The sequence below is a fragment of the Nelumbo lutea genome, chromosome 5, assembly GCF_056320005.1.
Source record: "Nelumbo lutea isolate HS-2025 chromosome 5, American lotus-T2T, whole genome shotgun sequence".
Lineage (NCBI taxonomy): Eukaryota > Viridiplantae > Streptophyta > Magnoliopsida > Proteales > Nelumbonaceae > Nelumbo > Nelumbo lutea.
The window spans coordinates 78855782-78882444 of NC_142688.1; the positions used below are offsets into that span (position 1 = coordinate 78855782).

Sequence of the window (26663 nt, forward strand, 5' to 3'; positions counted from 1 at the left end):
ATTGCAAAAAAAAAAAAAACAGAGAACAGGACAGTGCCAGCTTGGATCTCTCCATTTTAATATATAGTAATTATAACTAATATATTTTACATTTTTTCATTTTTTAATAATTTTGATGCTGTTTATGAGGCATGAGGCAGTGAGGTATATGCCTCGCTCTAGGAGGCTAGGTGTTTTTGGCTCTGCCTCACCTCCTCACCTCAAAGCCTTTAAAACCAGGTTATGTTATACAAATGAAACTTATGCACAGACGCACACACTCTTGACAGAATGTTTCTTATCTTCCATATGACAAACTGATTGGTGCAATGACATAAAAAGGTTGCTATACTACCATCCCGTACATTAAATTGTATGGAGTTGCTTTGATTTTAATTTTATTCTTTTTTCAGGGAATGGGCTTATGTAGCTGGTATTTTTTATATTTTACTGGAAATTTAAAAGTTAATTGACTTTTCTTTTTGCTACTAGGTTATTAATGATGGTTGGCTGAATGGAGCTGCTGTCCTTGGAGTTCCTGTTAAAGCTACAATCAAAGAGGTGTATATGGCATTCTAAAATACTACTTCCACATCGGCTTCTAATAGAATCTTTTCAGTTGTGATCTTTTGCTCTTTATTTTCTTTTGTTTAGGACACATGAAGGATGCACCAAACATGGATTAGCCAATTAGGGCATTTTATAGTCATCTAGTCAAGTATTTCTTCTATTATATATTATTTAATTACACTATCATCTTAATTAATAACTTATAGAAAGTAAGTTTATAAACTCATATTTTTTCATGTTATTTTATGAGCTAATGTTTTGGCTGACAGTTTGGCCAAACAAGGAATAAATAGGGAACAATTGTTTTCGGTGGCATTGTAATAGGAGTTACTTTTTTGGGATCATTTGTATGGGATGCTTGGCATATTGTATTTACTTTTTAATTATTGAATACAAGTCACTGTTTCCAATCAAAATTAATTAAATAAATAATTAGTCTTTGAATACTATAGACATGTGTTACTTGATTTTGTTGTCTCTAGCAGATTGGCACATGAATGTAAATTTTACATATATAGGAACTGATTATGATGTATACAAAGAAAATATTCTTGTATTCAGATTCATCTCTACACTACTTTAGTAAATGACTTCAGCTAAGCCTTCAATAATTTGTAGTTCCACCTACTCTTTTCTGGACCACATCTTTTGTCATGTAATTAGGTTGTTCAAATTCATGCTTCTTGCCTGTTGTACCCCATGGATAACAACACATAATTCAGCCATTGTGGAGTCCCCAAGTCCAGCTGGGCCCAAAAAGCATAGCTACCATGTTGCTGTTCTTGTTCGCAAGAGCTCCCACTCCTGGTGGGCCCCAGTTTCCAGTAGTACTTCCATTGAAGTTCAATTTGATGAATCCTTCTTGGAGCCTAAACTCTTTGTATCTTTGGTTTTTTTATAAGTTGCAGCCACTCCCCCCCCCCTAATTTTTCCAAATTTCAGCAGATGTGAAGGCTGAAAAATTCATAAAGATTTTACCCAATGGATCACTTTTATCAATGCCCTTTGATCTCTCTCTTTCTCCTTAAATATTCTTCTGTTACTCTCTTCCCGTATTGTCCAAATGATAGCTGCCCTGGTTCACCTCCACGTAACCCTGCCTCTTTTCTTTGGCAACCTTAATGTGCTTGGGTTAAGAAGGTTAGCCACTTCCATAGGGAAAGACCATCTGCACTCAAAAAGAAAGGAAAAGCATTCCCAAATACAAGCAATAAATAGATAGAAGATTATTAAATGATAACAACTCTCACCCATGGTTCACAATTTTGATATAAATGGACATTTTGCCCTGTGGAGATGGAGAAATTTCGAAGATAGTTCCCCAAGATATTTGGAAAGATAAAAAATAGAAAAGGTTTCTACAAGCATGGAATTAGTTAGTAAACCTTCAAGGAATCATCAAAAGAAGGATAATTGCACATTTAAGGTTCAAAAAATTATAGTAAAGAGCTGTATAACTCAAATAGGAGAAAACTAAGAGACTTTAGTAGGTATCTTTCTGTCTCCCTTAGCTATTTAGCCATCTTCTCTTCAACAAATATATCACATACCATTTTGACTTGTCTTTTTTTGCTACTACTTGTTTTGATTAAATTAAGAATACTCTTTTGCAGTTATAAGCATTTTTCTTTTTCTTGAACTATAGTGACTTAATAAGTGAATATTGCCAATATTGTGTACCATGATCTCACCATTGGCTTTAAAAAGGATGCACCAATTTGGAGAATATTTTTCCATTAATTTAAGAGAATTTCTGATATGGTATTTTTCCATTGAATTAATCACTATCATCTAAGCTTTGTCCATATGAGGTCAGTTACATGAAACCTGCTATGCCATTCCATTCTATTAATTATTCATTGCCAAATCCACTATTACATTATTAGGCAACCTAGCCTCTATAGCTTTTTCCCATTCAGGTAGTCATGTTACTACTAATCATGCGATTGTTTAAGGTAATTGTAGAATTCCTTGGATCATTGACCGGAACCTCTAACTTTTTTGTTGACAGATGTTGTTGTACACGTGTTTAGTACCGCAAGGGTACTTTTGTAATTTCTTCATACTTTATGTTGTACAACCAGCCTAGTATAAATAATAACATACTGCACATGCCTGGAGGATTCTTTTGGGCTCTCAGTCCTCTCGCCTCTCCTCTCTTTCTCTCTCTTTCTCTTCTCTTGCTCAACATGGTATCAGAGCAAGTCATCCAGGCCTGAAGGGTGATGTCAAGCAAATCTGGTTTGTTCATCCTCTAATTTCGAGCAGTCAGTCTCTTCATCTCCCAGCCGTATCCATTTTCTGTTCGACCTGAAGCAAGAAGATGCCTGCCTGACTTTTCATCTTCCAGTGCAGAAAAGAGTTCTGGTCATAGAGAGTTTTCTATTTGATGTTCAAAGAAGTTTGCCAACATTAACTGTTCGGCTGTAGAGAGGCTATCATCTGATGTTCGTAGAGAAAGTTCTGGTTTATAGAGAGGCTATCATTTGATGTTCAAGAAGGTATTATCTACTAGTCATCTACTGTTCGGATGCCCTGGTATTCAACTGAAGTTTCTTTTGTATTTCTTTGCACCCATTGATGGACTGTTGATGCCCTAATATTCAACTGCGGTGTTCCTTTTTGTGTTACTGCTGTTCGGCTACCCTGTTGATGGACTGAAGTAGCCCTTTTTTTTTTTTTTACTTTGATCTCATTGACTGTTCGGCTGCCCTGAAGTTGGCACTGTACCAGGTCTGCTGATTAGGTGTGTGAACTTCACCTTGCATCTTCCATTCTGTCGAGGGGTCATATGATCTCTGTAAAACCATAGGTCATACAGACCTGTTTATGTACTGCAACAGCAGTGTTTGTCTTTTGAATTGCTATAAAACCGTAGGTCATACAGACCTGTTTACGTGCTGCAACAGCGGTGTTTGTTCTTGGATCCCTGTGAAACCGTAGGTCATAAGGACCTGTTTGTGTGCTGCAATAGCAGTCTTTTTAGTGGACTGAAGGTCAGGAAGTGCCTGGTGCCTTCTGTAACAGCTCTATGAGGCAGTGCTCCTTCTTTGGATGCTGTTTTTTAAACCTGAAATCATGAGTGGTGAAGATTCAGCCACGTCTGGAGTTTCTTCAATGCTGAATGGAATGAGTGGGGGTGGTGACCTATCCTTTCCTATGACTGTTGTCTCTCTTGATGGTTTAAATTACCTAGAGTGGTCAAGAGGGATCAAGTTATACATCACTGCAAGGGGGAAGATAGGCTATATTAATGGGAGAATTAAAGAACCACACTCTAGGAGTGTTGAATATGATAGATGGAATCAGGAGAACAGTATGGTTATGTCTTAGCTCTTGGTCTCCATGCAACCTCAAATAAGGAAGAATTTCATGTGGGCTGAAATTACAAATGGGAGAATTAAAGAACCACACTTTGGGAGTGCTAAATATGATAGATGGAATCAGGAGAACAATATGGTTATGTCTTGGCTCTTGGTCTCCATGCAACCTCAAATAAGGAAGAATTTCATGTGGGCTGAAACTGCAAATGAGATCTGGGCACAAGCAAAATCTACATATTCAAAACTGCGACACTATGCCAAGATCTATCAACTGCAAGCAGAATCGTCTACTTGTAGATAGGGGGAGAGGTGTTTATCAGTATATTACTCTGACTTGACTTCTGTCTGGAAGGAGTTGGACCATTACCAGAATGTGGATTGGAAGTGTGACGAGGATGCAAAACTGTACAAGAAACTTGTCTCCCAGCAAAGAGTGTTTGCCTTCTTACATGGTCTGAATCCTATGTATGGATCTATCAGAGTACATATTCTCAGTTCTAAAGATCTTCCATCAGTTCAGGAAGTTTATGCTCTTGTGCAATCTGAAGAGAGTAAAAGGAATTTGATGAACAACCCTGGTGGGGATGCAGTTGTGTTGGCAGCAAAAGGGGGTGTCTCTACTAGTGTGGGATCTTCTTCTAGGAAAGGAGATCTCCAGAAGAAAACAGAAGATAAGGACAAGTTGTGGTGCACATATTGCCAAAAACCCCGACACACCAAAGATACCAGTTGGGATCTTCATGGGAAACCAAAATGGGCTCAAGATCTGAATAAGAAGCAAGGTCCAAATGTGAATAAAAGGTCCGGACAGCAAGGTACAAAGAAATACAACATGGCCAACATGGCTACTCGGGAGAATCAGCCATCCATCTCTACTGTGACTCATACACATCTTTTTGGATCTGACCCGAGGGAGGATATTATGAATTCCTTCCGTGACCATTTAGAGCTCTATGGTAGAGCAATTCGTCAGATGGATGCTCCTCCCTCAACCTCATTTGCATCTACGTCAGGTAACTCTGCCACAGCTTTCCATGTTGCTTTTTACACCCTTGATTCTCCATGGATCATTGATTCTGGAGCGTCAAAACACATATCAATGTTACGTCCTCTTACTTCCAAACCTATCACCTTCTTTCTAGAAGAGACAAGGTGAGACTAGCTGATGGATAATACAATTCCATAGCTGGTCAAGGAACCATCTCTCTTCCCCTTGGCCTTACCCTCTCTGATGTCCTACATGTTCCAAAATTTCCCATTAATTTGTTCTCTGTTAGTAGTGTTACTAATTCCTAAAACTGCTCAATGACCTTTTTCCCTTCTCACTGTGTGATTCAGGATCTGGTCTCGGGGTGGACAATTAGTAGGGGACGTATGGTTGATGGACTTCACATGCTGGAGAATAAGGTTGGTCTTCATGTTACAGAGTCTATGAGTTAGTCCTGTAAGAGTCAAGTTTATTTATGGCATTGTTGCCTTGGTCATTTGTCTTTTGAGTCTTTAAAAGTTGTATTTCCAAAACCGTTTAAGTCAATGTCTGTTTCAGATTTCTCTTGTCAAACGTGTCAGTTAAGTAAACATTGTAGAACTCATTTTCTTAAAAAAAATAGTAAATCTGAATTTCCTTTTCACATTGTTCATTCTGATGTATGGGGCCCTGTTAGTTTACCATTTGAGAATGGCTACAATTATTTGTTAGACAGTTTTGTATGCCCTTAGCTTCAATCAAAATTGATGTACTTTATGAGTTTATTGTAAATGAATAAAAGTACATATTTGATTCATGTTCCCTTGGTATGTTTCTGTGTAATACCCTTAAACTGGACACTTATTGAGACTCATGTTAGTTTAGAATGTTCACAGCCAGTGGGTCGGTCTGGGGAGACCTATCCTGACAAGGCTGACACTGTGGTGCCACCAAGTCGGTTGGGGTGGCTTGTCTCAGCTATCGGGGTGAGGCCCTAGGCACATACAGTGTGGGATTAATTGAATCTTTGAACTGGACCAGATTTCCAGTATTGCCCTGGACCTTGGAGATTGATGGGCAAAACTGGAAAGTTACACCCGACCCCTAGACTCGATTATGATACTGCACTAGGTGTCGGATCGGACTGTCTTTGATGTACCAATCAGTGAGATCCTTAGCGGGGGTCAAAACCTGGGTACGTTGGGATAATCCGAGAATTCATCTGAGTGGGTGATCATAGTGACAGGATCAGCCCCTTTGTCGGACAAAGGTAATGATCGGGGATGCACTCTCACTGTTGGAAACCAAGACTGCCGGCAACCGATTTCAACCGTTGAAATTTGTTTTGCAAAATATATTTTATATGAGATATAAAAGTATATATATTATGGTTTCTAAAATGTTTGCAAAAGGGTTTTAATTCCCGGGATCCATATAAGTGGAGAGTGCAACACTGTTCCTTGCAGCCGAGGGAGAGGTCCTCTCTTGTCGGGCAGTGTATGATCATTAAGGGCTGAGAGGTTAAGTGTAAGACCATTGAGGATAATGCCTGATGGGCTAATCTTGCATCTGCCCACAGTCCCTGGGTGTTACAAGGTGGCTTGGCCCAGGGACCACTTAGGGTAAGTGTTGGGCCCATAGAGCCCATTTGATGGGTTTCAGGGGGTGCACTGTCTTTAACAGTGTATTCGACCAGGCCTTGTAACAAAGGCTGGGCCGAACCCATGTGGCTGATGTGTAGATCAATGCTTGGGTCCCACGCCATACAAGGAAGCCCAACTGGGCAGTAGTTAGGAAGGTTAAGTGAGCACATAAGCTTAATGGGCCTAAAGCCCATTTCGAACTTGGCTATTAATTTAGTTAATTAAAGGGGCAAATTCTGAGATGGATTAGCAGTTAGGATAGGGTCTTGATCCTATCCACTCAGAGAGTCCAGATCTGAATGTGATTCAGATCTAGAAACCTCCTAATAAGATTAGGATAAAGCTAATCTAATCTGCAGATAAGATAAGGGTTTATCCTTATCATTAGAAGAGAAGGCTGATCCAAATATGATTTGGATAAGCACCTCCTAATGGGATTAGGAGCTGATCTTTTCAAATTAACAAAAGGAAGGAGGGGGCGGCAGCCTTGAGAGAGACTAAGAAACATATCAGATCCTCTTTAGTGCTGAAATCAAGAAGAGAGAATTCTGCACCCTGCGAATACTCTCTTGCCGCCTCCCTGCTCTTGCTGCCCTGTTTGCCAGGTCGATCTCCAAATGTGGGAGAAGTCAAGATTGGATCTTGACATCAATTCTTTGAGAAAGGATTGAAAAGGAAGCTGTGTTCACGTTCCATCCTGCTGTTTTTGCGAAGGACAGAGTTCTTGGGGAAGAACACTGTTGATTCTGCTCCATCCTGCACTGCGCCATCTTCAGTGGGAGCGGTCTTTGGATCCTTCCTTGGGCGTGAACACCTTCGTTGGGAGATATTGCTTCTCCGTATCAGGTATCATTCTCTCCCATTCCTTTTGGTTAAGATCTGGTTCAGTTTAAGGTTTAAGATTTATCCTTGAAAATGTGATTTTCTAAATAGGGAATGTGATTCCCAATTGAAGGGAGAGAAAAATTTTTGAAATTCGCCCCTTATTCCGCAATCTTTGGGCATCCCTGTGATGGATCTCTCAACCCTTCATTATTTCATTACCCTCATTGATGATTATTGTAGATATATTTGGGTATATCCTATGCGAACCAAGGAGGAAGTACCAAAAATTATCCAAGATTTTCAATGGATGGTCTTCACTCAATTTCAGACTGAAATCCTAATTTTTCAGTCAGACAATGCGAAAGAGCTTTTTCATAGTGCAATGGCTCAGAGTAGTTAAAGGTATGTGGATAAAGAATCTGTTGAGTGAGTTGGGTTTCCCAGTGGACAAGCCTATGACTCTATTCTGTGATAACAAAGCAGCTATAAACATTGTTGCTAACCCAGTGCTACATTATAGAACAAAACACATCGAAGTTAACAAGCATTTTATCAGAGAGAAGGTCATCACAGGCAAAGTATGTACTCCCTATGTCAGCTCTGAGAACCAATTTGCAGGCATCTTTACAAAAGGGCTACACCATTCCAGACATGTGCGTAAGGATCCCTCTTAGTGATTAATGCTTGTAGACCTTCTGGAAAACTAGTAGGTTGGGACTGTTATTCCGTACAAGTCTGTAAATCAGATTTATTATATTGTTTTTTCCTGGAAATTGGTGCTGATCTTGTGCACAGATTAAGTCCAAAACTGAAGTGTGTGTGTGGACTGATCACTTGTTGTGTGTGGAGCCTTTTGTTCTAATATAAGAAGCGATCTTAAGTTGAGGTTTTAGATAAAAAATTTTGTGTTGACCATGTTGTCTGAGCATTCTGCTACTTCAGGGATTTCTGGAAGTCAAAATGGAGTAAGTGGGGGAATGGATATGAGTTTCCCAATGGTTGTTATTCCCTTTGATGGTCTGAATTACCTTGAGTGGTCTAGGGGAATAAAACTCTACATCACTACTAGGTGATAAATAGGATACACCGATGGGAAAGTGAAGGAACCGAAGAGCGAAAGTGTTGAATATGATAGATGGAACCAAGAAAATAGTATGGTGATGTCATGATCTTGGTTTCCATGCTAACATAGGTAGGAAAGACATTTATGTGGTCTGAAACTGCTTGTGAAATATGGGAACAAACAAAGTCCACCTATTCAGAGTAGAGACACTATGCCAAGATATACCAACTGCAAGCTGAATCGTCCACTTGCAAGCAAGGGGAAAGGAGTCTCTCGGTGTACTATTCAGATCTGACATCGATATGGAAAGAGTTTGATCACTATCAGAATGTAAATTGGAAGTGTGATGAAGATGCAAAGGCATACAAATCACTTGTATTTCAGCAACAAGTATTTGCCTTCCTCTTGGGGCTAAATCCTTCATATGAGTCCATCAGGGTGCAGATCTTGGGAAGTAAAGACTTGCCATCAGTTCAGAAGGTTTATGCCTTAGTTCAGTCAGAAGAAGTAGAAGAAATGTGATGAATTGTACTGAGGGGGAGCTAGTCACCCTAGTTGTTCGGGGAAGTTTAGATACTAATGTCGGAGGTGGTTTTAAGAAGGGTGACTCTCAGAAGAGAACAGATGATAAGAGTAAACTTTGGTGTACTCACTGCTAGAAGACAAGACACACCATAGATACATGTTGGGATCTCCATGGAAAATCTAAATGGGCACAGGATTTGAGTAAGAAGTCAACAATTGATCAGGGCAAGAAACCAAGTCAGCATAATCAGAATCAGAACAAAAATATAACTCAGCTAATATGGCATCTCAAGAGACTGGTCCCATGGTAACTCAGGAAGGGCATCCTAGTTCTGACCCTAAGGAAGAGATCATCAACTCCTTCAGTGACCATTTGAAGTTATATGGTAGGACTCTTCACCAGATGGATTCTAGTCCTACTCCTACCTCTTTCGTGTCTGCATTAGGTAACACTACATCAGGTAACACTGCCACTGCCTTCCATGTGTCATCTCATACCTCTAATTCCCCTTGGGTAATTGACTCCAGAGCCTCAAACCACATGACCGGTAAGTCAAATTTATTCCAGGCAGACAATCTTCTCTCTGGGAGAGATAAGGTGAGACTAGCTGATGGTTCTTTCTCCACCATAGCTGGCCAAGGAATCATATCTTTCCCACTTGGCCTTACCCTTTCTAATGTACTACATGTTCCAAAATTACCTATAAATTTGTTTTCCATTAGTAGTATTACTCACTCCTTGAACTGCTTAGTTACTTTTTTTTCGTCTTCATGTGTGTTTCAGGACTTGGCCTCGGGGAAGACGATTGGTAGAGGAAGCACGGTGGATGGTCTCTACATGGTAGTGAATAAAGCTGGTCTTGTGGCTACAAAGTCCTTGAGCTCGTCCAGTGAGAGTCAAGCCTATTTATGGCACAGTCGTCTTGGTCATCTTTCTTTTGAGTCATTAAAAGTTATGTTTCCATAGTTGTTTGTGTCTTTGTCAGTGAGTCAGTTGCAGTGTCAAACATGCCAATTGAGTAAACATTGTAGAATCTCTTTTCCTTTGCGAAATAAAAGATCTAAATTTCCGTTTCATATTGTTTATTTTGATGTTTGGGGCCCTATTACTCTACCTATTGAGACTGGATATAAGTACTTCATTACCTTGATCGATGATTACTCTAGATACACCTGGGTTTACCCTATACGATCTAAAGATGAAGTGCCTAAAATTGTGAAAGACTTTCAATGCATGTTGTTCACTCAGTTCCAAACTAAAATCCATATTTTCTAGTCGGACAATGCAAAGGAATACTTCCATAGTGATCTCACATAATTCTTTGCTTCAAGCGGATCATTTCAACGAAGCTCTTGTGCTAGGACACCCCAACAAAACGATGTCGTTGAAAGAAAAAACCGTCATCTTCTCAAAGTAGCTCATGGCTTGTTAATCCATATGAATGTTCCGAAACGTTTTTGGATGGATGTTGTTCTGTATGCTACGTACATCATCAACCGTATGCCATCTGGGTTACTAGAGTATAAGGCTCCACATCAGCTTTTGTTTCCTATACCTTCGTTGTCCCCCATTCCAATGCGTGTTTTTGGGTGTCATTGCTTTGTTCATAACTTGTCACCTACTTGGAGTAAACTTGATCCTCGTGCTATTCCTTGTGTTTTCTTTGATTACCCTTTATCTCAAAAGGGGTATCATTGCTATGATCCCACCTCTTGCAAGTATTATGTCTCAATCGACGTATCCTTCTTTGAGAATCAACCTTTCTTCTTGGTTTCTCCTTAGGGGGGGAGTAGGGTCAAGGATAAACAGGCTCAGACTCAATTATCTCCTCTACTTGACCCTCCATTTCGTGTCTTTCTTCACCGCCACAAAAGCCAGTAGAGTTCAAGAGCTGTGGAACCTAACACTATGCAACCAACATCATCAGCTTCACTGGAGGTTGATCCTTCCCATCAGCCAGGTGCACCTGCTCCTATTGATATGCTTGTTCCTCTCAACGTTGATTCCCCTGTCATTAATGATCTTGATGTTCCTATTACTAAGAGAAAGGGTGTTAGATCTTGTACCACTAATCATCCTGTCTCTCACTTTGTGTCCTATGACTATATTTCATCTTCATATTGTGCATTCCTCTCGTCTGTTGATAGTATCCCCGTTCCTAAGAATGTGGTAGATGCTTTATCCAAACCTGAATGGACAGATGCAATGAAGGAATAGATTGATGCATTACACACAAATGGCACTTGGGAGTTGGTGGATCTTCCTGAAGGGAAGGAACAAATGGGTTGCAAGTGGGTGTTCACAGTGAAACACAAGGCTGATGGAATTATTTATAGGAACAAGGCCAGATTGGTGGCTAAAGGTTTTACACAAGTATATGGAGTGGACTGTGCAGCAACTTTTGCTCCAGTAGCCAAGATGAACTCTATCAGAATTCTCCTTTCATCAGAAGGAAATCTTGACTAACTTCACCAATTAGACATAAAAAATGCTTTCTTGAATGGTGACTTAGAAGAGGAAGTGTACATGACCCAACCTCCAGGTTTTCGTGCCAAAGGTAGTGAACAGAAAGTGTGCAAGTTAAAAAAGTCTTTATATGGGCTGAAACAATCTCCTTGGGCCTGGTTTAGTAAGTTCCACTTACCAGTTCAACAGATGGGGTTCAAACAATGCCAATCAGATCAAACTCTATTTGTGAAGAAAGGTGAAGGGAAAATTGCAGCTCTAATTGTGTATGTGGATGACATAGTGATCGCAGGAGATTGGGAGGCTGAAATATAGAGACTAAAAAAGTTCTTAGCCACTCAATTTGAGGTGAAAGATCTAGGCCCCTTACGTTATTTCCTTGGAATTAAAGTTGCCCGCTCTCACAAGGGCATCTTTATTTCCCAACGGAAATATGTACTAGATCTACTAGAAGATACAGGCAAACTAGGGGTGAGACCAATTGACTCACCAATTGAATCTAACCATTAATTGGGAGACAATCAGGGAGAGTTCTTGAAAGATGTGAAGAAGTTTCAGAGACTTGTAGGGAAACTCTTGTTTTTGTCTATGACCAGGCCTGATATTGCTTATGTAGTGGGTGTCCTTACTCATTTCATGCACAACCCTAGGACAACTCACCTTGAAGCTGCAGAGAGGATCCTTAGATACCTCAAGAAGTTTCCCGGAGCTAGTTGTTGTTCCAAAAACATGGACATTTAAAGGTGGAAGTATATACTGATGCTGATTGAGCAGGGGCAGTTGATGACCGAAAGTTTACTAGTGGGTATTGTGCCTTTGTAGGGGGAAACCTAGTCACATGGAGAAGTAAGAAGCAAAGTGTGGTGGCTAGATCTAGTGCTGAAGCATAATACAGAGCTATGTCTCATGGAGTTGCTGAAATCATGTGGATAAGAAATCTATTAGGTGAACTGGGTTTTGCAGTTAGCAACCCTATGTCACTCTATTGCGACAATAAGGCTGCTATCAACATTGCAGCTAATCCAGTCCTCCATGATAGGATAAAACACATTGAAGTGGACAAGCATTTTATTAGAGAGAAACTTGTGAATGGAGAAGTGTGCTCCCCAAATGTCAACTCAGAAGAACAACTTGCAGACATCATCACCAAAGGTCTTCATCATGTGCGGCATAATGATTTGTGTGATAAGTTGGGCATGATTGACATCTATGCTCCAACTTGAGGGGGAGTGTTGAAAATTTTGATTTTGTTTTGTTAGGATCTGTTTGGATGATTAAAGCATTTTATTTTTCTAATTATTGTACTTTACTTATAGTAGGGGCACAAGGGTCATTTCCCTTCTAATTTTTTTCACCCTATATATTATAATGAAGTTGGCGCCGCCAATACAGTTCCATTGCCTCTAATCCTTCTTTCTCCTTCTCTCCTTCTTCCTCTTTTCTTCTCTTCTCATCTTCTTTAATCTTCAATCGGATTTATAGTCAAGACTATCCCTAAAAATGTGTCAAAAGCAAGGTTTTTAAAACTAGACCAAACAAGGAACCATTCTGGGGACCAGTTCCCAAGTCGAACGGACGGCCTATTCTAACAAAATAATTTGTTAAAGTGAGCCGAATAGGGGTAGTTTAGTCATCTCATGTTTGTTAAGTACCTTGCTTATGTGGCAGTTTTATTAGAGATACTCTACCCACACTTAAGTAAGGGCAGTTTAGTCTTTGTAAAGGTTATTAGAACTTAATAAACATTAGGGGGTCGAATGAACAGTGAACGAATCAGTTTTGACTAAACCCTCATGTTCTCTCTTTCTCTTTTCTTCTTCTTCATCTTCTTCTTCCTTCTCTCCTGGTTCGGGTTACTGTAGCTGCATTCGAAACATGGTATCAGAGCGAGGTTCCTGACCTGCTTCAGTTTGTAAAGCATCTCAGCTGTGTTCGTGACACCTTCTTCTTCGTTTCTGGTTAGTTAATGGAGAGAACTGGTTCGCCTTAGGTCTGAGACATCACAGCTCATTTCTCTCTGCTGCGCACAGTCGTCTTCATCAAGGAAAGTGATTTCAGCAATGAATGGTTGGTTGATACTCTCAAAGGAAGGCTGGTTATCTAGTCCTTTTGTGTTGCTGGTATTTCTGGTTATCTAGCCGAATGGTGTAGGGGCTGCTGTAAGTGGTTGAGTGGGTTAGGGCTGCTGTAGGTGGCCAAGTGGTGTAAGGTGTAATGCAGTGACATAGCTGAGTTCTTTGCGGTTGTGTAATGCCCTCTTAAATGTGTTAAACAAGTCTGAACTGGGTGTAGCAGATTTGACTGTGCTATGGAGCTTGTGGTGCACAACTTCTATTGAGTGGTTGTAAGAGGGCCTACATGTGATTAGTGAGTGCTAAATTGATGCTTATGTGGTTCGTGGGTTTGTGAAGACAGCAGTAGTGTGAATAAGAACAAGGCGTGGGCTCTCACTGTTGTGTTTAGGGGCTGCAATAGGTGCTGAAATATCAAACTGTGAATAACATTAGTCAGCTTGTAGCTGAGAAGTCAGGTTAGAGGCAACTGTGAAAGAGTACAATGGCAGCAATAGGAGATGGGTACAATTGTCAGAAACCTAGTGTGGTGGTTTCCCCCGACTACCTAGGGGTACAGATAACCTCAATTAAACTAAATGGGGAAAACTACATTCCATGGGCTAAATCTGTGGAAGTTTTTCTCAAGGCAAAGAATAAAGTGAAGCATGTAAAAGATGAGAAGTCACCGGCTGACTCTCCAGGGTTTGATGATTGGGAACAAGAAGATGCTCAAATCATGACTTGGCTGTGGAATAGTATGGAACCCAAAATTAGTGCCAATTTCATGTTCCTTGATACGGCTAAGGATATATGGGAGCATGTTAAGAAGCTATATTCTGGACAAGATAACACAACAAGAGTATATCAGCTTTATCAGGAGTACTTTGATTTACAACAAGGAACCAAAACACTAGAAGAGTACTATGCCTACATGAAGAATATAAGGAATGAACTCAATGTCTATCATCCCCTCTCTCCAGATATTAAAGTTCAGCAACAGCAAAGGGAACAACTAGATGCTACAAGATTTTTAGTGGGGTTGAAGTCGGAGTATGAACCAGTTAGAGCCCAAATATTAGGGGGCTCTTCTCTTCCTACACTTGAGGAAGTATTCTCAAGGCTTCGTAGAATTTCTTTAGGATAGACAGAGAACTCCACACAATCTGATAGATCAGCACTTGTGACAGCTAGAGCAGGTAGACACAGTACAAGAGGAGGAGGTCAATCTCCCCAAGGAGGCCGTGGCAGTTCCATGATTGGTCGGGGTGGTCGTGACTCAGGGGGAGGCCGTGGCAGAGGGAAGAATAACTCTACAAGGAAGTGTACTCATTGTGGTAGGGAAGGACACATAGTGAATTTCTATTATGACCTACATGGCCCTCCCTCTAAATGGGCTAATCATGCTGTAGCAGGTGAGGTTGATATCAGTGACAGTAAAAAGGCAAACCGAACTCCTCCCACATCTACATCTACTTCTGGGAGGGAGATGGTGAGTGTACCACGTGATGAGTATGAACGGTTCCTTCAAACTACTTCACAACATACCACTGCCACACTTGCCCAATCAGGTATTGCTTGCATGTCATCTAAAACCCTTCCCTGCATTATTGACTCTAGAGCCTTAGATCATATGATCGGGACTCCAGGTGTGTTCTCTTCTCTTTCTGAAACCTCCACATCACAAACTGTTACACTTGCCAATGGGTCCTCATCTCCCACATGTGATGTTGGTAATGTTGACATGGCTTCTGTGCCCTTATCATCTGTTTTATATGTACCTAAGTTTCCATTCAATCTTATGTCTGTTAGTAAAATAACCAAAGCTCTTAACTGTTTTGTTACCTTCTTTCCTTCCACTTGTGTATTCCAGGATCTCAAGATGAGGAAAAAGATTGGTGGGGGGCATGAAGCTGGTGGATTGTATTATCTTGACGGTGGTGGTTCTTCAATTGCTTTTCAAACTTCACTTACTCCTCTACAATGGCATTGCCGACTGGGGCATCCATTTCTCAAGGCTCTCAAGATTTTGGTCCCGTCATTGAGTCATTTGTCAATTTTGCAATGTGAGTCATGTTAGTTTGGGAAACATCATCGCGTGTCCTTCAATCCAAGAGTTGAGAGTCGTATATTGAGTCCTTTTTCTTTGGTTCATTTAGATATTCGGGGTCCAATCAAAATAGAGTCTTATAATGGGTACAAGTATTTTGTCTCCTTTATTGATGATTGCTCAAAAATGACATGGATTTACTTAATGAAAGAAAGAAGTGAATCGTTTTCCATTTTTCAAAAATTCCATGCTGAAATACGCACACAATTTGGTGTTCCAATCAAAATTCTCCATTCAGATAATGGTCGCGAATACTTTCTTACTTCATTTCAACAGTGTTTAGAACAGCATGGCATTATTCATCAAACCTCATGTGCATTCACCCCTCAACAGAATGGGGTAGCTGAACGGAAGAACCGTCGGCTTCTTGAAACTGCTCGGTCTATTCTTCATCACATGAATGTTCCTAAACGGTTTTGGAGTGATGTTGTACATACTACATGTTTGAAAGAATGGTAGGATCCATCTAATGGACGCCAAGAAAGGTGCGGAATGGGGGGCGAATTTCAAAAAAATTTCCTACATTCTTCCAACTGGGAATCATATTCCCTAAATTTAGAATACATTATTCAAGGATCCTACTTGAACCATAAACAAACCAGATCTGAACCAAAAGAATACAGGAAGGATTATACCTGATCCGAAGAAATAATATCTCCCAAAGTTGGTGTTCACGCCCAAAGAAGTAACCAAGATCCGCTCCTGCTGAAGATGACACAGCTGTGGATGGAACGGAACTAGCAGGGTGCGTCTTACACACTGGATTCTTCACAAGAACCCTCTGAAAAACTTGAACACTGAATCCTAGTGTCTTTCTTGCAAGACTATTGTCAAGAACTGCTTTCTTGACTTCCCGTTGCTGCAAAGATCCAATATTCCAACAGGTAGTGGCGGCGGCAGAAGGAGGAGAAATCCAGGGACGAAGAGGACAGAATTGTCTCTTCTCTCTGGAGTCTGTGAGAGATCAAATCTCAGATTGCAGGATGTGTTTCTTGCTTACTCAAACCCCCTAGTTCGAAATCTGATATTTCTGCTAGGGTTTTCTCCTCTTTTTCTTGATTAAGAAACCTCCCAGTATTTTGGGAGTTATCCCAATCCAAATCAGTATTTGGATAGAGGTTAATCTTAATCCTATCTGCAAATCAAGTTAGTTAACTCCTGATCTTATCAGGAGGTTACTAGATTCAAATCTAATTTGAATTTGGTCTCTTAGAGTGGATAAGGTCAAAGACCCAATCCTTTTACTAACACGAATCTCAAATTCGCCCTATGAACTGGTGATCATATCAGCCCAGTTCGAAATGGGCTTTTGGCCCATTAAGTGTTCAGTGTTTAACTAGTTTCCAACCTGTTGCCCAGTTGGGCTTCTTTGTATGGCGTGGGACCCAAGCATTGATCTACACACCAGCCACATGGGTTCGGCCCAACCTTTATTACAAGGCCCAGCCGAATTCACTGAAAGACTCAGTGACCCCCTTGAGCCCATCACATGGACCCTATGGGCCCAACACTTACATTAAGTGGTCCCTGGGCCAAGCCATCTTATAAAAACCCAGGGATTGTGGGCAGGTGCAAGATTAGCCCATCAGGTATTATCCTAAATGGTCTTACACTTAACCTCTCAGCCCTTAATGATCAAGCACTGCTTGACAAAAGAAGACATCTCTCTTGGCTGCAAGGAACAGTGCCGCACTCTCTACTCACATGGATCCCGGGAATTAAAACCTTTTGCAAATCTTTTGAAACCCTACATATACATATATATATATATATATATATATATATATATATATATATCTTATTTTGCAAAACAAAATTCCAACGATTGAAATCAACTGCCGGCAGTTTGGTTTCCATCAGAGAGAGTGCATTCCCGATTATTACCATTGTTCGACAAAGGGGCTGATCCTGTCACTACGACCACTCACTCAGATGAATTCTCAGACTGCCCCAACATGTCCAGGTTTTGACCCCCACTAAGGATCTCACTGATTGACACATCAAAGGCAGCCCGATCCGACACCTAGTGATGTGTCATAATCGAGTCTAGGGGTCAGGTGTAACTTTCCAGTTTTGCCCATCTGTCTCTAAGGTCTAGGGCAATACTGGAAATTTGGTCCGGTTCAAGGGTTCAAGCAATCTCATACTGCATGTGCCTTGGGTCTTACCCTGATGGCCGAAACAAGCCATCCCAACACTTGGTGGCACACCAGTATCAACCTTGGCAGGATAAATCTCCCCAGACTTATCCAATGGCTGTGAACATTTAAAACTAACACAAGTTTCTATAACTGTCCAGTTTTAGGGTCTTACACAGAATTATACCAAACAACATGAATCAAACATGCACTTTAATTTATTTCCACTAAATAACAAAAGTACATCAAATCCGATTCAAGTTAAGGGCATACAAGACTGTCTAACAGCTCCCACTTGCACTTAGGTCCAATCTGGTACAAGTCGGAGTCCCATACTTTCCACGTGTTTCTCAAACACCTTCTGTGTCAGTGGCTTAGTCAATGGGTCTACCACATTTGTCCGCTGATGCTACCTCTTAATATCATCCTCCCGTAGGTCCAGTGTTGTCATACAATAGTGGAATAGGTGATGTACTGAATTCCAAATTCAGGAATGAACACCTTCATTCATAAGGCAACCTAACTTACGACAATGCGCTCGGCTTGGGTTGTGGACAATTAATTTGCTACTCAGGACCTCTATTTGCTGACATTCAGGAAACAATACACGATCCTATCGTGAAAACTTATCCAGACGTAGACTTTCTATCATCTGGATCCGACTGGAAATCGGCATCGGTATACCCCAGAACTTGTAGTGAACTACCATCGAATACCAGACAAAACTCTTTTGTCCTTCAAAGGTATTTAAGTATGTTCTACACAGCAATCCAATGCTCCTGCCCTGGGTTAGCCTGGAATCTGCTTACCACACTCACCGCCTGAGCTATGTCCGGGCGAGTGCACAGCATGGCATACATGATGCTCCCTACGACTGAGGCATAGAGAACGTCTCTCATGCCCTCAATCTCCTCAGAAGTCTTGGGAGACATCTTCTTGGAGAGAGTTACTCCATGTCTGAAAGGAACATTTCCTTTCTTGGAGTTTTCCATGCTGTACCTTATGACAATTTTGTCAATGTAAGTAGCCTGGGATAATCCAATTATCACTATAGAGTCGAAGACCCAGTATGTATGAAGCTTTTCCAAGATCTTTCATGGAGAACTACTGTGACATCCATACCTTGATCGAAGTCAACATTCCTACATCATTCCCAATGAGTAGGATATCGTCCACGTACAATACTAAAAAAAAGTAATCTTATCCCCACTGGACTTCCTGTAAACACAGGGCTCATCCGGATTCTGCTCAAAGTCAAACGTTTTGACGGCAGAATCAAAACGGATGTTCCAACTCCTAGAAGCCTGCTTAAGTCCATATATGGATCTGTTGAGTTTACATACACCATGTGTTCCTGACCAGCAGCAATAAAGCCTTGCGGCTGCTGCATGTAGATATCTTCACTAAGATCTCCATTCAGGAACGCGGTTTTGACATCCATTTGCCAAATCTCGTAGTTATGGTATGTTGCTACAGCTAGCAGGATCCTAATGGATTTAAGCATGGCCACGAGCGGAAAGGTTTCCTCATAATCAATGTCTTCTTTCTGAGTATACCCTTTCGCCACCAAGCGAGCTTTGTAGGTCTCAATCCTGCCATCGGGGCCCTTCTTCCTCTTGTAGATCCATTTGCAACCAATTGCTTTTACCCCGAAGGGCGGATCTACCAGAGTCCAGACTCCATTGGTCTCCATCGAGTCCATCTCAGCTCTCATGGCCTCCACCCACTTCTAGGAATCTATGTCTAACATAGCTTCTGCGTAAGTCACGGGATCCTCTTCACTAGTCAAGGCTTCCACCAAGTAGGTATCCTGGTCATAACCATATCGAACTGGTGATCTGGATACCCGGGTGGACCTTCTAGGTTGGTCATTACCTAGAACTTGTGGGACATCTCCCACTACTCGTGAGCTCTCCTCATCAAGAACTATTTCCTGACGGTGAGTGTCCATGATGTATTCAGATTCTGAGAATTGGGCGTTTCGACTGCAGAACACTTTCTGCTCACTTGGGTCATAGAATAGATAACCCACTGAATTCTTTGGGTAGCCTATAAATAGGCAACGGCTGGTTTTGGGTTCCAACTTGTCCGCACTTGTTCTTCTAACGTGTGCAGGACAACCCCAAATCTTCAAGTGTCTTACATTTGGCTTCCTTCCGGTCCATAGTTCATATGGAGTTTTCGGAACTGATTTGGTTGGAACCCGATTCAGCACGTAGATAGCAGTCTCTAATGCATATCCCCAAAAGGATGTGGGCAATTCTGAGCGTACGAGAAGTGACCGGACCATGTCCAACAAGGTCCTATTCCTCCTCTCTGAAACACCGTTGAGTTGTGGTGTAGCAGGAGGAGCTAGTTGTGACACTATCCCATTGTCCTTTAAGTAGTCCCTGAATTCGTCAGAGAGACACTTGCCACCTCGATCCGATCGAAGGGCCTTAACTTCTCTCCCTAGCTGTTTCTCAACTTCCTGTCTGAACTCTCTGAACTTTTCAAAGGATTCAGATTTGTGTCTCATTAGGTACACGTAACCATATCGTGAAAAATCATCTGTAAAGGTGATGAAGTACATGTGTTGATTCCGTGTCCTAACACTCAGGGGACCACATACATCAGTATGTATTAGGTCAAATGTGCCTCCAGATCTTTCAGGCTTACCGTCAAATGGTCGCTTAGTCATCTTACCTTGAAGGCAAGGCTCACAAGTGGGAAGATTTTCTACGGTTAGAAAATCCAAAGGACCATCCTTTACCAGTCTTGTGATTCGGTCAATACCGGTATGGCCAAGTCGGTAATGCCAGAGGCACGTGGGATTAATTGTATCACGATTCCTTTTCTTGGGATTTTCGACCGACGTAGTTTCGGTTAGGTTAGTTTCTAGAGAAGGATGTAGAAGATAGAGACCATTCTCCAATTCCCCGCATGCGATGAATTTGTTATTCCGTTTAACAGTAATCATATTAAATGAACAGTATATCCATCAGCACAGTTTAGAAACATAAATTAAATTTCTTCTCAAGTTCTGTACATAAAGACAATCTTTCAGTACAAGTATTCCTTCTTTAAAAACTAATTCTACGGTTCCTATTGCCGCCGCTGCAACACTTGCAGTCGTTCCCAAGAATAGTGTCACTTCACCATCACTCAACCCTCTGCTAACTTTGAACCCCTGCAGTGAGTTACACGCATGAGTTGAAGCCCCGGAGTCAACACACCAGGACACAGAAGTAACTAACATGTTAGTTTCTATGACACAAGTTTCGATGTTACCTTTCTTAGATTCCAGTAGGCAGGACAATTCCTCTTCCAGTGGCCGGTCTGTTTGCAGAAGTGACAGACATCCGATGCCTTGTTCTTCTTCTGCTTCTTGGGTTTGGCAGCTTTCTTCTGGGGCTTCTTTGCCTTTCTCTTTTTCTTGCCCGATCTGTTAGCTTCAGCAAACCTAACCACAGGCTCATCCTTCTTGAAAAGATCCTCGGCCCTCTGCAACATATTGCTGAGTTCTTGGACGCTGACATTCAGCTTATTCATATTGTAGTTCATAGTGAACGCATTGAAGGAAGAGGGCAAAGAATTCAGGATGGCATCCACTTGCGTGCCAAGATCTAGCCTGAATCCAAGAGTTTCAAGTTCATTAATGTATCTCATCATCCGAAGACAATGGTCATGAACTTTCTGCCCCTTGGACATCTGCGCGGTCATGAACAATTTCAGGACCTTCTGTCGAGTAGAATGGTTATGCTCTTCATACATTGTTCTTAGACTGTCCAATATGTCCTTGGCTAGTTCGATCTGATCGAACTGCCTCTGTATTGAGTTGTCTAATGAGTCAATGACAAAGCAGCGGACTAGGGAGTTCTTATCCTCCCAATCTTGGTAGTCCCACCTACAGGCCTCAGAAGCCCTATCACCCGGACGTTCCGGGGCAGGATTTTTCACCACCTTATCTAACTTTTCAGAAGTTAGGACCAGCATAAGATTTCTGTACCAGTCGGCATAGTTTGGGCCCTTAAGCTTGTTATCATCTAGAAGATTTCTGGGCGAACCCTTTTGCAACTATCTTACTTTCGTTGCTAATGTCCCTATTCCAAGAACAGTGCAAGAAGCCCTATCAGTCCCAGAGTTGAGTGGTGCAATGCAAGTTGAAATGGATGCCCTGTTGAAAAATAATACCTGGGAGCTAGTTGATTTGCCCAAAGGAAAGAAACCAGTTGGATGCAAATGGGTATTTACTATGAAGCACAATGCGGATGGCTCCATTGAGAGGTACAAAGCTCGGCTAGTTGCAAAAGGGTTCACCCAGACTTATGGTATAGATTACTTTGAGACATTTGCCCCAGTAGCCAAGATGACCACCATTTGAGTTCTATTATCTCTTGTAGCCAGCCACAATTGGCCTTTGTACCAAATGGACGTTAAAAATACTTTTCTGAATGGAGACCTGCAGGAAGAGGTTTACATGTAGTTGCCTCTTGGATTCTATGATACAGAGACAGGTAAGAAGGTCTGCCGGCTCAATAAGGCATTGTATGGTTTGAAACGGTCACCTAGAGCTTGGTTCGATAGATTCAGACTAGCCCTTGGGAAGTTCGGTTATGTGCAGGCCCAGTCAGATCACACACTGTTCATCAAGAGGGTGGAGTCCTCTCTGACACTACTTGCAGTATATGTTGATGATATTGTGGTGACAGGAAATGACAGCCATGAAATTGAGTCCCTCAAACAGCTCCTTCATCAAGAGTTTAAGGTGAAAGATCTTGGTGCACTTCGGTATTTCTTGGGTATTGAGGTTGCTAGATCCAAACAAGGGATCTTTATCTCGCAGAGAAAGTATGTCCTAGATCTGCTGGCAGAAACTGGAAAGTTAGGTGTCAAACCTGCGGATACACCCATTGAACAAAACCACAGGATTAGTGCAGAGAGTGGGGAGCCTCTTAAAGACAAGGTTATGTTCCAGCGATTGGTAGGGAAGCTTCTATATCTCTGCCTCACTTGGCCAGATATTACTTATGATGTTAGTGTTGTCAGTCAGTACATGCATTCTCCTCGAACCACGCATCTTCTTGCGGTAGAAAGAATATTAGCATACTTGAAGAGATGCCCGGGTAGGGGTAAACTGTTCAAGAACAATAACCACATGAAGGTGGAGGTCTATACAGATGCCGACTGGGCTGGGAGTGTTGATGACAGAAGGTCTACCTCCGGTTATTGTGCTCTTGTGGGAGGTAATATTGTCTCTTGGAGAAGTAAGAAACAAAGTGTTGTCTCCTAATCTAGTGCTGAAGCAGAATACAGGTTGATGGGTAATGGAGTGGCTGAAATCCTATGGCTGAGATCTCTACTTGAGGAGTTGGGTATAGAGTATGAGAAGCCCCTGATGTTGTATTGTGATAATCAAGCAGCTATTAATATAGCACATAATCCAGTGCAGCATGACAGGACCAAACACATTGAAGTTGACCGCCATTTTGTACGAGAAAGGGTCTCATCTCAAGAAGTATGCCTCCCTTACATCACATCCAGTATGCAACTAGCAGACATCCTCACTAAAGTCATATCAAGAAAGAAGCTGGAAGCGGATCTATCCAAGTTGGGAATGATGAACATTTACTCCCAACTTGAGGGGGAGTGTAGAGATGTGGGCCCCACAGCTGTGGTCCCACTCTGTCCGTAGGGTAGAATGTATCTAGTCATAGCTGATGGTCAATCTGTTATTTTGTTATTCTAGTTGTTATTTACTTTCCAGTTTTATATTGTTATGTGTTATGATGTAAACACCAAGGGCAGATGTGTCCTGTCATGTAACTAGAATAACATATAAATATTAAGTTGAAGTGGCGGCTGCAGAACATTGAGATTCTGTCCTTCCTTTCAAAGTTTGTGTTCTACTGCTCTCTCACTACTCTTTCTCCTCTTTCCTCTATACTTTCTCTTCTTTTCGAACCTAAAACTTAGTAGTGCTCAAGACTAATAGCAGTCTTGAACATCTACACTACCCATTGCCTTATGGAAAGGTAAACGTAGTTCTACTCTCCATCCCATTTCCAATTTTGTTTCATTATCTCGTCTTTCTACCTCACATCGCCAGTTTGTTCCACTTTTGTCCTCTATTTCCATACCTAACAATGTTCAAGAAGCTCTTAGTTCACCTGGGTGGCGGCGGACAATGGAGGAGGAACTTTCTGCTCTTCAACATACTCAAACGTGGGAACTTACTACTCTCCCACCTGGTAAGCATGTTGTGGGCTGTAAATGGGTGTATACTGTGAAATACTTGCCAGATGGTAGTGTGGAGCGTCTGAAGGTCAAACTTGTTGCTAAAGGTTACTCACAGTTGTATGGAGTGGACTACATGGAGACATTCTCTCCGGTGGCTAAGATTGGTTCTGTTCGTGTACTAATTTCCTTGGTAGTTTATGTATGATTGGCTTCTGTTTCAGCTTGATATAAAGAATGCCTTCCTCCATGGTGATCTTGTGGAGGAGGTATATATGGAGCAACCACCTGGGTTTGTTGCTCAGGGGGAGAATGGTAAGGTATGCAGATTGAATAAGGTAATTTATGGGTTGAAACAATCGCCGCGTGCTTGGTTCGGGAAGTTCAGTGAAGTGGTGAAGAGTTTTGGAATGAAGCAATGCCAGGTTGATCACTCAGTGTTCAGCTAGGACTCAGAAACTGAGAAGATCTAATTAGTGGTCTATGTGGATGATATTGTCATTACTGGCAGTGATAAATTGGGGATTGGCAAACTAAAGGTATTTCTGCAAAATCATTTCCAAACAAAAGATCTTGGAACATTAAAGTATTTCTTGGGAATAGAAGTTGCTAGGTCAAAACAAGGTGTAAATCTGTGCTAAAGAAAATATGTTTTTTATCTATTGGAAGAAATAGGATTGTTAGGTGCAAAACCGGCTGAGACCCCTATGGAAACAAATTTTAAGTTGAGCAGTGATACAGGAGAAGTATTTGAAGATCCTGGAAGGTATAGACGGCTAGTGGGGAAGTTGAACTATTTGACTATCACGAGACTTGACATATCCTTTGCATCAGTGTGGTGAGCCAATTCATGCAGAACCCTTGTATATCTCACTGGGATGCAGTTCTTAGAATTGTAAGGTATCTGAAAGGAGCTCCAGGTCGTGGACTATTGTATAAACCAAGAGGAAAACTTGAAGTAGTGGGGTATACAGATGCAGACTGGGCAGGCTCAGTGAATGATAGAAGATCTACTACAAGCTATTGCACCCTGGAGGAAATCTTGTGACGTGGAAGAGTAAAAAGCAGACAATTGTGGCCAGAAGTAGTGCTGAAGTTGAGTATAGGGCCATGGCACATACTACCTGTGAGTACAAGAAATTGGGTTTCACATGGATAAACCTATGAAACTGTATTGTGACAACCAAGCTGCACTCCATATCTCATCCAATCATGTATTTCATGAGAGAACAAAGCACATAGAGGTTGATTGCCACTTTGTGAGGGAGAAGGTCCTTGCTGGAGAGATAAACACAGATCATGTGGGCTCGAATGATCAATGGGCAATTTGTTTACAAAAGCTCTAAGCTCAAGGAAAGTGAACTATCTATGTAACAAGCTGGGATTATATGACATCTATTCTCCAGCTTGAGGGGGAGTGTTAAAGTGAGCCGAATAGGGGTAGTTTAGTCATCTCATGTTTGTTAAGTACCTTGCTTATGTGGCAGTTTTATTAGAGATACTCTGCCCACACTTAAGTTAGGGCAGTTTAGTCTTTGTAAAGGTTATTAGAACTTAATAAACATTAGGGGGTCGAATGAACAGTGAACGAATCAGTTTTGACTAAACCCTCCTGTTCTCTCTTTCTCTTTTCTTCTTCTTCATCTTCTTCTTCCTTCTCTCCTGGTTCGGGTTACTGTAGTTGCATTCGAAACATAATTAAAAAACAAAACGACCAAAACCATTGTCTAAGTCAACAGTTCAACCACCAGGATCAGCAATTCACTGACCAAATCAATGGTTTTTTGCCAAAAAGCGATTTTGGGGTGAAAACGCTGGTCAAAATTGTCCCAACTAAAACTGAGGGGTGCCATGAGAAATGAGATGGTAACAATGCAAAAGAATAATACCTAGAGTATTTTTTATTTTCCTAAAGGAAAGGAGCTTGTTGGTTGTATGCATAGTTTTCAAGGCACCAAGGCAAGGCTAGGAGACAGGGGGGTGCCTAGTCACCTAGGCAGTGGATTTTTTTTATGTAGAAAACATAGATCCTAGGGTAGTTCCCTAGGTACCATAACCATATTTCCTTAATAACTATTCAGAATTTTCATAAGAAAAGTATAGAGTTCATGTTAAAGTATAGAAAATCAACATATTAATGAGAAGAAGAAAAGAAGGAAAAGAACATTCAAAAAATACAAGGGCTGAACCCTTATTTTTGTTAAAGTAGTAGTAGAAAATGTGTTGATTAGACAAAATTTTAGGTTCTTCCTTACTTATTGTTTCAGTTTTTAAAGTCTTTGAGGGTTCAATACAGCATTTAGCAATGTTTGTATTGATTAAACCCTAACAAGTAAGAAAATAATAAAAAGAAATTAGTATATAAACACACAAAATGAATATTTTAGTTTAATAGTCTATTTTTTAATTATAGTCAAAAAAATAAAGAATAAAAAAGTATTTTATAATACATAGTACAAAACTGCTTTGAGATTAGGCGAGGCGAGCCTCAAAGGGCACCTTGTCACCTTGACAATTATGGTTGTATGTGAGGTTCAAATTTTCGATATGATATGCCTTGTATTGGGTATATCATATTGTATCATGGCCTCACCGGAATGCCTTTCGATATGATATTCCTTGTATCAGGTGTATCATATTGTATCATGGCCTCACTGGAATGCCTTAAGGCATTTCCAAAAACTTATGTTGTTAGATGTTAAACCATTAAAATTGACTCCCTATGAAAATCTCAAGGTAAAAGGATAAAAAAAATAATGCTTTATAGTATTGAAACACCTGATACG

At 41.1% G+C, this 26663-nt stretch overlaps 1 protein-coding gene across 3 annotated transcripts in view; it reads left to right on the plus strand.

Moving 5' to 3' along the window:
• ISPD (Nucleotide-diphospho-sugar transferases superfamily protein) overlaps positions 1-26663 on the plus strand; it is a 127533-nt gene that overhangs the window by 77173 nt on the left and 23697 nt on the right. For all 3 annotated transcript variants that reach the window (XR_016099324.1, XM_088945149.1, XM_088945150.1), the window contains exon 8: positions 472-540. Coding sequence is in view for 2 of the 3 variants with exons in the window: in XM_088945149.1 (XP_088801275.1) it covers positions 472-540 (69 nt within the window). In the remaining variant the exon portion in view is untranslated. The remainder of the gene's footprint in view (positions 1-471; positions 541-26663) is intronic.